Consider the following 13,145-nt stretch of genomic DNA (forward strand, 5'->3'; position numbering starts at 1 on the left):
AGGGTGCGGCCACCGCATGGCCCCGCACTCCGGGAGGTGGCGGCGGCCCCGCGGAAGGAGCGGCCGGAGGTTGTCGAGCCGCCGCCGCCGCCGCGGGGCCGAGCGGGGCCGCGGCCCCTTTAAGAGCTTCACCTGTCGGCCGCGGCCTCGCCGCGACGCGCGGCCCGGAAACGGAAGCGGAAGCGGAGCGGGAGGGGCGGGCGGCCGGAAGCGGCGGCGTGAGGGGAGGATGCCGCTGCCCGTCCAGGTCTTTAACCTGCAGGTATGGGGCGGCCGCGTCCTGCCGGCCCGGCCTCTCGGGCCTCGCCGCTCTCCGCCGCGTTCCGCGTCCCTCCCGCGCAGGGTCTGAGACCCCTGCTCGACCGCGGCCTCCGGGGGCGCCGTGCGGCCTTCTCCTTGCGCTCCACGGACAGGGAGCGGCTTTCGGCTGGCATTGGGCCTTCACTCGCCCTTCCGTCGGGTCTGTGTCGCTTCCGCCGCCGTTCGCGAGGAGCAATGCTCCGCCGAGCATCCTCCGGCACCCGTGGCGTCCCCGCCGCTGCGGTGGCCCTGTGTTTGGTACCCGCCGTGCTCAGGGCTGGAGTGGTGGCGGAGGGTACGGTGAGGTGGCCCAGTGAGGAGGAACTGAGAGTCTGTAGTGCAGGGAGAGCCCCAGGAGCCGGGTGGGTCGGTGACACGAGGTACCTGCGGAGGCTGTCCTTTGCAAGTTTTAGCAGTAGCATATCTGTGTCAGGGCACGGGGCTTTGGGCAGAGAGGAGAGAACGAGGGACAGTTCAGCATCCAACTCGGCTCCGTCGTTAGTGACAGATCTGTACTGCACTCCGTCCAGCAGCAGATCACACCTGTTCCTGCCGAGTACAGCAGGAGACTTCAGCTCAGGCACCAGCATATCTGCTTGTGTGAGGCCTGGTGAGGTACCCTCAGCAGAGCAGCCCTTGGGGCTTAGGAAATCTTGGGGAGTGGCTGTTTATTATTTGCTCTGTGAGTAGTTTTTAAGTCGACATTGCATCTTCCTTTCAAAATAAAGAGCTTGAAAATGTTTGAGTTTGCTTGTCCTACTGGGGCTTTCAGCCCACTTGTGTTTTTCCTTGTCTGGGAGTTAAGTGAGAAATGCAGAGTGCAGACTCTCAGCGTAGCAAGGCACAAATTGTTCTGTTCCACCAGCTAGAATTACAGTTACCTTTTTTGCTGTTTTCTAAGGAGTCTGTAATTGAGTTTTTACTACTGTAGGCAAGTGCAGCCTAAATAAACTAACCTTGGCAGTTAATGTTTGTGATATAAGAAAAGATAGAAGGTAGATAAAAGTGGGAAAAGTAGTGGTCTCAGCATATGGTGAATTGCCTGTTTTTATGCGCAGTTTGCCTAAGGGGTGGTCTAGACAATCAAAATTTCCTTTGTGCCCTCCCTCCCTCCCTTTCCTTCATGGAAAGGTTAGTAAACTAGGAAACAGATAGTTTTGTGCTTCACTTGCTTTTACTTCAGATTTTGGGAGATTTCAGTGGTGAGATGTGTATTTGATATGTATCAGTTTGTGAAAGAATAAGACCTCCAGACTGTGGGTGAGTATAATTTTTAGAGATAGGAAATCTGGATCTGTGCTGTTTCTTCTCACAAAACAACCCGACCAAACAAACAATCAACCCAGTCCAAAAAACCCTCAATCTTTGATTTCTTGACAGAAAAATCAGTAAAAATATGGAAATAATCAGATGTGTATGTGGTCTAGGTGGTTGGCATGTCTGTCTTTTGTGAGATCCCCTTTTGCAAATCAAGCTTATATACTGTGTGCACAAAGTCAGCATTTTATAAGCAGACAGTCTGCTAAGTTTTCCTCACTTTATTTCCTCACAGTAATTCCTAGGAGGGCTGTTCAGTACACTTGGACTAGGAGGAGACAATGAAATTTGTGCCAGCAGAGCAGTTAGTTTGTGGGATGGGATAGCAAGCTGGTCTGACTGGAGTACACGCAGGGGCTGTAGCAATGCAGCTGTGCCAACGTCACTGCATTGCTGTGAGTCCTTATGGCTCAAAGCAGTGCAGGATATACTGGGAGAATAAAATTCTGTTGTTTCTCCGAAAGAGGCTCTATCCGAGCAATTGAACTTGAAAACTATAGTAAGAGAGTTTGACTAATGGCAGATCCCTGCAGTGCAGTCAAATTGTTCCTTGCTATTTTGGGAACTCTGAAATTGTCATTTGGCATTCTGTTCTTTATAGTTTTTAATACTTCTAAGAAGTTTAACAATATTTGCCTCTTCCCCCCGCCAGAAATATTATTTCTAAGCATTAAAGCAATTTTGAAAGATTGTGGTGAGTTTTTTGGTGCATTTTGCCTCTTGGAACTTCTTGATCTGAGTGTTAACACCTGCTCTTGCTCAGAGAAGAGAGATGATACTTTGTAGAATCAGATTATTTGACCCCTTCATTGTTTTGCTTGATAATTTACCAAGCCAAATAAACTGCTCTGTGTGAATGCTGAGCCATGCTGCTGCTTGCATTAGACCAAGCATCTCATGCTGACCGGTGGTGCTGCTAGAGAAAAATCCTAAGCATATCAAAAGACTGAGGAATGCTTTTTCATTTTTAAAATTTAACACATATTTAAGCAAGTCCTTAGTAAATTGAATAACATAGTTATTTCCTGCTCAAATGTAATAAGCTGCTTTTGACCTCGTTTTGCTCTTTTAGGGTGCAGTGGAGCCCATGCAGATTGACGTAGATCCACAAGAAGATCAGCAAAATTCACCTGATATCAACTATGTGGTGGAGAACCCCACGCTGGTACGTGCTGCTGAGGGCTGTGGGTACACTTCTTGCCCATGGTCTCTTCCTTTAAGAATTTTGAAAAAGACCCTTCTGAAAAATCTTAAAGCTGATTAGTCTTAACCACAAAAGCATCGCAACTGAAATTTTGAAAAGGTAAATTGTAATGTAGAGCATATTTCTGAGGAAATTACTTATGTTTGAAGAAAGCAGACATGGACTAATCTTACTGAATTTTTTTTGCCCTCCTTGAGGGGGTCGGGTCTGCAGGAAAAGCTGTGCAGGTCACAGTGTAGTAGGCTGATGCAGTGTGTCCATTTTCACCTTCTGAGGCCAGGTTTTGTTGGCAGGATTTGGAGCAGTATGCGTCCAGCTACAGTGGGCTGATGCGAATCGAGCGGCTGCAGTTCATCGCTGACCACTGCCCACAGCTGCGGGTGGAAGCTCTCAAGATGGCTCTGTCATTTGTCCAGAGAACTTTTAACGTTGATGTGTATGAAGAAATCCACAAAAAGCTGTCTGAGGCCACGAGGTACTAAGAGGCCACGGGAACCTGGGGAGCTTTCCTGACAGAGTTAAGAGTGATGTGCTGCAGTGGAGGACTTTGCATGTAATACCAGCACGTACCTTACGCAAATCGTCTTTGCCTTTAGAGTTAATAGCAGCGAAATGTGTGTTCATGCTTTTAAAAAAGATAGAGCACAGAAGGCATTATCTCATTCTGAAGTCTTTGTGCTTTTAAAAGCTGCAGGTAGATATTGAGGTGATTTAGTCCTTGCAACTGCCTCAAATATTAATGAATAAATTTGTTTTTCCTGAGGTAGATTATGGAGACATGTTCTAGATGCTTTTGTTTTCATAAGTTAATACCTAATCTAACTCTTTGCCTTGTTTTGGTTTATTGTTTCCTTTCTCTCCCCCACTCTAGAAAGAGGCTTGATGTTAAGGATATTCGTTAATATCTCACTTATACATCCACACTTCCCATCTTTGTATTATTTTTGTTGCTATGCTTATTTCATGATTTCTTGTCTGTTTTGCATGGGGAGTCTTTACCATGTGTGTGACAGTATATTCATCCTACAATCATTAGGATAATTTTGTGAAGTATTTGTAAACAGCTGTGATGCTTGTGTTACTGTTTGCACTGGACATTTTAGCAATATGTTTCTTTTTCCCCACTATCCTTATTTTCTCTTTGGTCTATTTTGTGTATGCAGTACTGTTTGCTAGGGTAGCATTGCCAGGCACTTAGCAGACTTCTGTTTTGAAACATATTCAGCCTAATAGCCTCATTCAAATACTTTTCTTTCAGAGAACTGCAAAATACACCTGATGCTGTCCCTGATAGTGGAATTGAACCCCCTCCTCTTGACACAGCTTGGGTTGAAGCTACACGCAAGAAAGCTCTTCTTAAACTGGAGAAACTCGATACAGATCTGAAAAATTACAAAGGGAACTCCATCAAGGAGAGTATCAGGTGAGATGCAAAAGGCTCTGCTGGAGCAAGGAAGAGCCTTTTGTTTCTCTGTGTAGTTAACATGGGATGTGCCCTTAGGTCAGTGTGTTGAGTTACTTGTTTAGAACAAACTGCCTTTGTCCCTTTCTGAGCATGCAGTTCACTGATGTTTTAATTCCCGTCCTCCAGGAGAGGCCACGATGATTTAGGTGATCATTACCTGGACTGTGGAGACCTCAGCAATGCTCTCAAGTGTTACTCGCGAGCCCGTGATTACTGCACCAGTGCTAAACACGTCATCAACATGTGTCTCAATGTTATCAAGGTAGGAGGATTTGCAGGCAGAGGTACCTGGTGTCTTTGTGATACCTGCTGTGAAACTGCCCCCCATCCTTGGCCCTTGTGTCCGCAATGATGCGGCTTAGCTGAGGAGTGCCGTTCATCTGTGCCTGCCCCACACTGTTTCTGGCTCTCTACAGGTCAGTGTCTACCTCCAGAATTGGTCTCATGTTCTGAGCTATGTTAGCAAGGCTGAGTCTACACCAGAAATTGCAGAAGTAAGCTCCTGCTCTTTAACTTGCATAAATTTTCCCTTTGTTTTCTGTTTCCAAATTTGTAAAATGATTTCTTCCTTTCTCCCTTTATGACTTCTCACATGATACACGTGTACAAAATCTGACTTATGGTAAAAATGGATACTTCCTGTCCTCAGTTTTGCCATATTTCCAAGACAAATAAGATTAAGTTATCTTGCCATTGAGATTGGCAAGTTAATTAGCAGGGTGAAATATCCTGGGGACAGTTGTAAGCAAAATAGCTTTCATACTGCTTGCTCACTACTGCTTTGTTTTATGCTTTAGCAAAGAGGAGAAAGAGATAGCCAGACACAAGCAATTCTCACCAAACTGAAATGTGCAGCAGGTGAGTGAGTCCTTCAGCTTCCTGTATGGTTTGCCTGTCTTTCTACCTGTTAGCTGTCCACGGGGCTCTTGGGTTTATTTTTTCTCTCATATTTGACGGACTTTGTATTTCCATACCAGACATGCAAAATTTAATGAAGCTGGTGAGATAGAACTGCTGGTTTTTGCCATCTCTTTCTTCTCCCTGAGTTTCTTCAGAGAGGATACCTGTGTGAGTCAATGTAGTTCAAAGGATGCTTGATACAGTCTGAGGATCTTGTTTTATTTCACTATTGAAGGCACTAGCAACCGTGTGGGGGCCTTTCCTACTCCCTAGATTTTTCAATTTTCCCTAATTTGTATACTGTCATAAAAAAAGGACTAACTTTTTCTGGTTCCTAGGCTTGGCCGAACTAGCTGCCCGGAAGTACAAACAGGCAGCAAAGTGCTTCTTGTTGGCATCATTTGATCACTGTGATTTCCCTGAGGTGAGGACCAAGAGGGAGCTGTGTGCAGGTCTTGGAGGGGATGCAGTTCTTCTAAGTATTAGGTTGTAAAATTCAGATATTATAGTTATTCGTGCAGCATTCCTATATAGTTTGGTGGTGCTGTGAACTGTGCTGGTTGGTTGGTTTGTTTTTGGTTTCTTTAAGTCTCTGGTTTTGGCTTCTCTAAATGTTCTATACTAGATCACATAAGAGCTACCTGTGAGATTTATAATTTATAATTCAATCAACCAAAAGCTCCTGAAATTGATGTCTGCTCTCTTAGCAGTGTTACTGCTCTGGCCCTGTCACCCCACACAGTGGGTGAGAGCAACCTGAGTGCTTCCACTGCATTTGATAAGGACTAATCTTGTCACTGCTTGAAAGAAAGGCCTGGGGTAGAAGACTCAATGCCACCCTTACACCATTTTGGTAGTCAGTGACAGCTTGCTCTCTGTCTCTCCCTCTCTCTGTAGCTGTTATCTCCCAGCAATGTGGCTGTGTATGGTGGGCTCTGTGCCCTTGCTACATTTGACCGTCAGGAACTGCAACGAAATGTTATCTCCAGTAGGTGAGTGATGCCTTGAGTGATGTTTGTATGTGCTGGACATCTTTTGGAACATGGGACTTTGGTTAAGAGTGGATTCTGGCAGGAGTATTTCTCATACAGGAGAGAAAGAATCACTGAGCCCTAATTTACCTTTAGCATTAAGTGCTGTTTCTCTGTCCAAAACACAGTGGTTAATCGCAGCTGAAATTTTCTTAGTATAAGTTTCCAGCCCAGGTTAAATCCAGCATCTGCATAGCCCAGTTGTCTGTCTTCATCAGTACTTCATATCAGATACTAAATTGAGGGACACAGTCCTCTGCCAAAGGCATCTGTTAGGATAATTTTTCCTTCATGTTGCCCCTTGTTGTGGTGTATGTTAATCGTTAAAACAATTTAGTAATTATTAGTACACCTTGGAGTGTAATCTTACTATACAGAAGGTTAAGAGGATTACGGTCTTTGGAAGAAAGTGGATATTGAGTGTTGTAGATTTAATTGCAATGTCACTGAATTCCTGTCAGCTAAATGTACAGGAGCTAGATGTACAGAAGCAGTAATCTTAAATTGCTATGGAAAAGGGGTTATTACCCTCTTTTATGGGCTGATACATAGGGTGAGATCCCAAGGTTTAAAAATCTGTGATGGTGAACTGGGAGTGTGCTGAGTAAAAGTGTATATCCCTAAGATTTACCACACTCACAATAGCTTGTTTCTCAGAGAAATTGGCATGCTTGTCTTGTCTATGGCATGCTATACATAATGAAGGCTGTGCTTTGGAAGGGGACACAGAGCTGGCCAGCATGGACTACAGTATGGCATTTGTTTGCCTTATTTTGACCTATTCACATTCATGATTTTGTTTTGTGTGGACAAACACTTCTACTACTTAGTTTGTCAAAAGTCTTTTGTCTTCCTTCATCACAGCTCTGATGCTGTGCTCTATCTCTCTGTGTTCCAGGCTCCCAGCCCTGGTGAAAATGGGCTGTCTGGTCTGTTAGAGGGTAAATTCTTGGAATCTTCTTGGAATGATAGTGAGAGTTTTTAACCTTGTGACTTGGAGTGATGAGGTTATGGGGTATTTAAGTGGCAGGTTCCAATGTCTGATCACTGCCATCTTTATCTGTAGCTCCTTCAAATTGTTTTTGGAGCTGGAGCCACAGGTTCGTGACATAATCTTCAAGTTTTATGAATCTAAGTATGCTTCATGCCTGAAGATGCTGGATGAGATGAAGGTGAGTTGCAGGAGAGCAGTGCAGAGCAGACCCTAAAAGTTCCCTTTGCCTAGCCTTTTGTGAGAAGCAATGATTGTCAAAAGTAGATACTAAATGTTCAGCTCTTCTGTGTCTTCTGTGTCTCTTGGTGTGGTGCATGGAAATTCAGAATAGTTTATTTGTAGAGAGAAATTATAAATATTTAAAACATATTCCTATTTTTTTAAATTCATTCTTATTTTATTGTATTGTCTTCCTGTAGTATTGTATTCTTAAGGTTTAAGTATATACGCATAAATGTTTCAGAACACAGGAATAATATATTTTTCCAGATTGCTTCTCAGCTTCTGATGTGGTTTATTGTTTTGCACAGGACAACTTGCTGCTAGATATGTACCTTGCACCTCATGTCAGGACACTTTATACCCAGATTCGAAATCGTGCCCTTATCCAGGTAATTGTTCCTGTCATCCCAGAGGTGGATAAATAGGGAGATAGGCCATTTCTTTGCAATTGCTTTTCTCCTAGTTTCTTAAAGGGTGGAGTGTGCAACTGAATATTTTCTTCTTCTTCTTAGTACTTCAGCCCGTATGTGTCGGCAGACATGCGCAAGATGGCCACTGCTTTTAACACCACAGTGGCTGCTCTGGAAGATGAACTCACTCAGCTGATCTTGGAGGGGCTGATCAATGCCAGAATAGACTCGCACAGTAAGGTGAGTGCATTTCACCCATGGATTAGAGACTGAACAGGCTTACTAAGTTTAGAAACTCTCCATTCCTGAGATGCTTGGAAGGTGCATTCATCTCTTGGGCCTGGTGTGTTCAGTAGGGGTGAGCTGTGTGTGACCTCAGGCTCCATAATGCCTTAGCTGTTTTCCTGCTGTGAAAACCCTGGTACAGCTCCCATGTTCATTCTCTGTATTGGTTACAGATTCTGTATGCTCGAGATGTAGATCAGCGCAGCACAACTTTTGAGAAGTCTTTACAGATGGGCAAAGAGTTTCAGCGCCGTGCCAAAGCGATGATCCTGCGAGCCGCGGTCCTGCGCAACCAGATCCATGTCAAGGTATGGCCCTGCTCAACTGAGACTTAAAGGCAGGGTTAAGTAAAACTGGGAAAGTTGGTGAGTTGAGGATTCTGGAAGGGAACGAATCTATCATGTTCCTGATTGGACAAATTCTTACAGTAGTAAATACTTAATATATAAGGAACAAGTGTTTTTAGCCAGTCGATTAACCTGTTTGTAGAGCTCAGAATCTCCTTTGAAGTTTATATGGTTGGGTTAATTCTGAATAACTCCTTTGGTCCAGTCCTTGGTAGACGTATCTTCTACCTTCTCAATAAAGATTGTCTGAAGTAATTTTTTCAGCAGATGAAGTAAAAAAAGCATTAATTGTTAGGAGTATTCCTTCTGGATTTCAGTTTGAAAAGGATGCCTTTAGGGAGGATAGGCCATCTGCACAAAATGTATTAATTTCTATAGTATATTAATCCCTGTGATTACTAAATGTCAGATAGGATTCAATTCCTGGGGTCAACAGCACCTTGTACATAGTAGGTAAGAGTGGCTTAAAAGTTCTGGTTTGACTTTTTTATGAAAACTTTTTGTGAACTGTAGAAGTTGTTAATACAAAACCATCATGAATGAACCTGGGGGTATACTCTCCCCCTGCTGCCATCCTGCTGTGCTTCACCTGTGCTTTATTTTGTCTGTCAGGAAGCAGGCTGCAGAATATTTACACATCACTGACTAGGATGTGTTTTGGTTTTGTTGCAGTCTCCTCCGAGGGAAGGTAGCCAAGGGGAGCTCACTCCAGCTAACAGCCAATCCAGAATGAGCACCAACATGTGAAAAACTTCGTGCACTACCAAAAGAAATGGTCCCTCAGGACTGTACCCAGTGTCTCACCCACTAACTGCTGAGCTTCACAAACTGTCCCTATCTCCCTCACTTCTTGCTCGGATTGAGAGAGTCAGGGTTGGTGGTGGATAATATGAATATTCCAATAACTTCAATTCTCCTTGAAAAGAAATTCTTTTTAAAAACAGCATCCCTGCAAATGGGTCATCATTTCAGTTTTGGTAGAAACCTTCACTCTCCTTCCACCACTCCATAAAGAGCTTCAGGTTATCCATACAGATGCTGAGTTGAGAGTTTTTCAGTTGCTAATAGTTTTCTTGTTTCAAAGTTGCAAAAATAGTTAGTTGCATTTTGCTGGCCTGAAAGTATTGCCTCAATTTTGAGCAATGCTGAGCTTTCTGTTTTCCAAATAAACTTACAAGTGCATTGCTCTCAATTATGGAACTAGAGTTCTGATGGGGGAGGAGATTTCCTTTGAGAAACTTCTTGGAGAATTTTCACCTGTAGCAGAAAACATGGCATTGCTTCCATGCATTCAGTCACAGGCCTTTATTTTAGGGTTTTATGTTTACCTGCAGCCAGGTTCTCTCTCTCTCTCTGGTCTCTATTTTCAAAGAACTGTTTCCTGATGTGTTTCCCTCTTGTGTGTGACCTGGCTTTAGGGTCCAGTGTTATCATAGCAGTAAATCTCTACTTCATGCAAATATTGCTGCTTGCCCAGTCTTACTGCCATAGTGTGTAATGGTTTCCCCACATGTGCAACAGTTGTTTTGGGTAGAATGGATAAATGCCATAGAACACCACTCAAGTCTTGTGGAAACCCTAAAAAGAGTCAGTCTAGTGCCCACTCTCCAGGTGCATTTATTCTGCTTTTCTTTTTATAAAGGGGTTAAAGTTGGCAGCCCAGTGTGTGTGTGTTTTTCCTCCTGTGTTCATGAAAAGAGATATGCACTGAATTTTCTGAAGTCACTGCAGCCTTGTATTCATCTAATCCATAAGGCAAGCTGAGAATTTTGATCCAGCCCTGACTGGTCTGGCAAGTGACTACAGATGTTACTTTTAATGTGTTCATGCCTTTTTTTTTAAAAATAAGTTGTTATATCTAGTGCATTAAACAGCAGGATTAAAAAACTTCCGAGTATTTGGAATTTTGTGTTAAAGTTGGGTTTTAGGTATTTTGATCTCAAGCCATTGTTTTTTTGTTAAGCTTCATGATGTTTCATAGGCGATTGTTTTGCTTTCTGATCTGGTTGGAGATGCAGCTTGGATGAAATGTAAAGAAAGTGCAGTTTGAAGAAACATTCAAACAGCAAAATTCCTGTAGCAACAGTGGTCTCTCCTGGCTTTCCATGCTTTTTATTACTTAGGTGCTGAAAATGGAAGCAATAGTTTCTGTGAGGTCTTTGGTTACATTTGGCATGGAAAAATTCTCCCATTTTTGAGGGAAGAACTTAGTGTCAAGCATCGCTGATGGCCAGTTTAGTGAGAAAGGCAAGTTGAGTCCTTGGGTAAATTGCTGTACATCCTTATAAGAAATGCTGGGAAAGTTACACTTTCTGTTTGTGTTGAAGGGAAGCTTTTCAGTCCTGAAATGCTACTCAAACATTTTTGCTTTCTTCCGCAGATGGGCCAGTGATAGTATTTATCAGGAAAAGATGTTACACTCTGCTGTTTAGGAGATGGTTTTGCATCCCAGTGAAGTGCACCATGCCAGGTGACCGTCTGTGCTCCCGCTTTCGGGATTTTAATTTTATTTATTTACATCAGTCCCTTGCTGGAGGATTTCTGCTGCAGGACTCCTCAGTGGTGCCTTGAGCTGACTGGAGTCTCTGTACTTCCAGACACCAGCAGCATCACACATCCCTCAGCAGCCCCAAGGGGCCCACAAGGTGGCAACAGCAGTTTCCAGCTCTGGCTGTGGCCTGAGGCCATTCTGTACACTGGCAGGCATGGTTAAGTTTTTGTCCCTCCAGACAAAAGTGCTTGCAGCCTCTTTGGGAGTTATCGAGCATTTCTCTTTTATTACACAGGCATCGTTGATGCTTTGTGCAGAATTACTGGCATGTAACTCTCTCCTTTAGCCTGTGAAAGAAGCTGCCGTTGCTTTTGGATCTTGTAGATGGGAGTCAGGCTGCACTTTTTCTCTTTAAAATTTTTTTTTAGATCTTTCTCAGATCTCATTTCATAACCTGTTTCTCAAATAAACGCAATTGGCTTTCTTTTTTTCTTTTGTGAAATACCCCAGCTTTTTCTTGTGTGCCTCTGAAAATAATTTAGATGTGAGAACCCATTTTCCTGAAGACTGAGCATCATTTTCAGCATCATTCTACATTCAAGGCACTGCCTTTTCTTCCCCCTACTCCATGAAAATAAAATAGTGTATATCTCCTTAAGGGCCTGTGAAACACAAGCAAAACAGGCCTTGACCTTGCCGAGCTGGCAAACTACAATCTTTTGATTAAACAGAATAATTAGTATATTGCCTAGCCTGAAAGTAATCCCTTGTTAGTGCAGGTGTGCTCAGTGGGAACAGTAAGTGGCTTGGCTTTGCTCATGTTGCAATTGTGCCTCTGAGTTCACAAGCATTGCTTAGTGAGCCATGGCTCATCTGGACAGCTTTGCCTTAGTACTGCAAGGTTGGCATCTTCTTGCACGGCTGCTGAAAATTCAGGTTGAAACTTTTTTCCATTAGTGTGGTGATTTGTAGCTGGATGCACAGAGGTGGGTCTATGCTGCAGTGCCAAACTGAGCAGTTTTTCAGCCCTGTGTCAGGAGTGTGGCAGCCTCCAGCCATGCCATGGCCAGGAGTGGACAAGATAAGGTCTACCTGCATTTCTCCATTGTGCTTGTTAAGAAATGCCTTGGTATGGAGGGAGGGACAAATATACCTTAAATACTAATTCTTTATAGAATGGTATCCAATTAGTACTCTCAAGTGTAAGGCTCCTCCTGAATTTAGGAGCCAAAAGCCACCTTGACTGTTCCTTCACACTGGTCTAGTACTTCTGGTACTTCATAATAACAGTGAAGACACTGTATTTATAAGAGGGAGGTGTGATCTAAAATCTGTGTGTTTCACACAGCCCCAGTTCTCTTGTGCTGGAACTGGCTGTTTTACCTTTGCAGACTTTGAGCAGGAGAGTGTCTGAGCTTTCTGATCTTTTTGGGGAACTGTTAATGCAGAGAGGTCAGTTAAACAGTTTGAAATTCTAGGATAATAAATATTTGGGTTTTTTACTAGAAGAGGGGGGAACAGACCAGAAAACTCAGACTACTTGACAGCTTTAGCATGTACGCCTGTGAAAGGGAAGAAGTGGACTATTTCCACATGAAGTGGAAGAGGTGGTTTCAAGTTTCCATCTTTAAAAAAGGCATGTGTAGGACCTGCATCTGGTTTTGTCACATCTCTCAGAATTTATCATGTGTGAAGGACAAATGACTACATAATGAAGTATGAGACCTTGAGCAGGGAAACACTACTGAACTTGGTTCCAACTTCCCACATATTTTTAGACAACCCTCTCTGTTAAAATAGAGATTTCATCCTCCCCCAACCTTTGGCTCATGGAAGACTGTTAAGTGTGATCATACTGTTAGAAACTAATAATTGTTAATGTGGATATAGCAAGATCTTAGAGTTTTACATTCACATTTTCCAAGTACTGCTGCTTTCTTTTCTGCATTACAAATGAAGCCTACTAAAACACTAACAAATGTGACACATTTTCTGTTTGTGAGGAAGTCACTGACACTGCTATTTTTAGCACGCCAGAAGACTGTTCTAATACAATAAATTTAGTTGCCAGTATTAAAAACAGAACATGAAGGGTTAATGAGCATACAGGAGGAAGAGTGTAATGGCAGCTTACAGAAATTGTCTCCACCCAAAAATGCAGCATTTTCAGTCTTTCAAA

The 13,145-nt window shown here is 43.2% G+C and overlaps 1 protein-coding gene across 2 annotated transcripts; it reads left to right on the plus strand.

Moving 5' to 3' along the window:
• The first annotated feature begins 16 nt into the window (after positions 1-16).
• GPS1 (G protein pathway suppressor 1) lies at positions 17-11,468 on the plus strand. Of its 2 annotated transcripts, none has more exons than XM_054644810.2 (14): positions 17-262; positions 2,690-2,782; positions 3,115-3,296; positions 4,080-4,244; positions 4,413-4,548; positions 4,703-4,780; positions 5,084-5,144; positions 5,525-5,610; positions 6,084-6,178; positions 7,284-7,389; positions 7,742-7,822; positions 7,946-8,083; positions 8,302-8,436; positions 9,148-11,468. In XM_054644810.2, the coding sequence occupies exons 1-14, from the start codon at positions 17-19 to the stop codon at positions 9,220-9,222; spliced, it is 1,677 nt and encodes a 558-aa protein (XP_054500785.2). In that variant the 3' UTR covers positions 9,223-11,468. The 2 variants fall into 2 exon arrangements, with proteins under 2 accessions (XP_054500785.2, XP_054500789.1); XM_054644814.2 differs by lacking the exon at positions 17-262 and adding an exon at positions 316-460.
• Positions 11,469-13,145: the final 1,677 nt, after the last annotated feature.

Source organism: Agelaius phoeniceus, chromosome 19 (genome assembly GCF_051311805.1).
Source record: "Agelaius phoeniceus isolate bAgePho1 chromosome 19, bAgePho1.hap1, whole genome shotgun sequence".
In the NCBI taxonomy this organism is placed as follows: domain Eukaryota; kingdom Metazoa; phylum Chordata; class Aves; order Passeriformes; family Icteridae; genus Agelaius; species Agelaius phoeniceus.

Bases quoted from the DNA above. Each gene is read 5' to 3' on its own strand.
- GPS1 (XM_054644810.2), top strand. From the start codon at position 17: ATGGCCCCGCACTCCGGGAGGTGGCGGCGGCCCCGCGGAAGGAGCGGC. The intron at 6,179-7,283 runs GTGAGTGATGCC...CTTTATCTGTAG, and splicing joins CGAAATGTTATCTCCAGTAG to CTCCTTCAAATTGTTTTTGG. The intron at 8,437-9,147 runs GTATGGCCCTGC...GTTTTGTTGCAG, and splicing joins GCAACCAGATCCATGTCAAG to TCTCCTCCGAGGGAAGGTAG.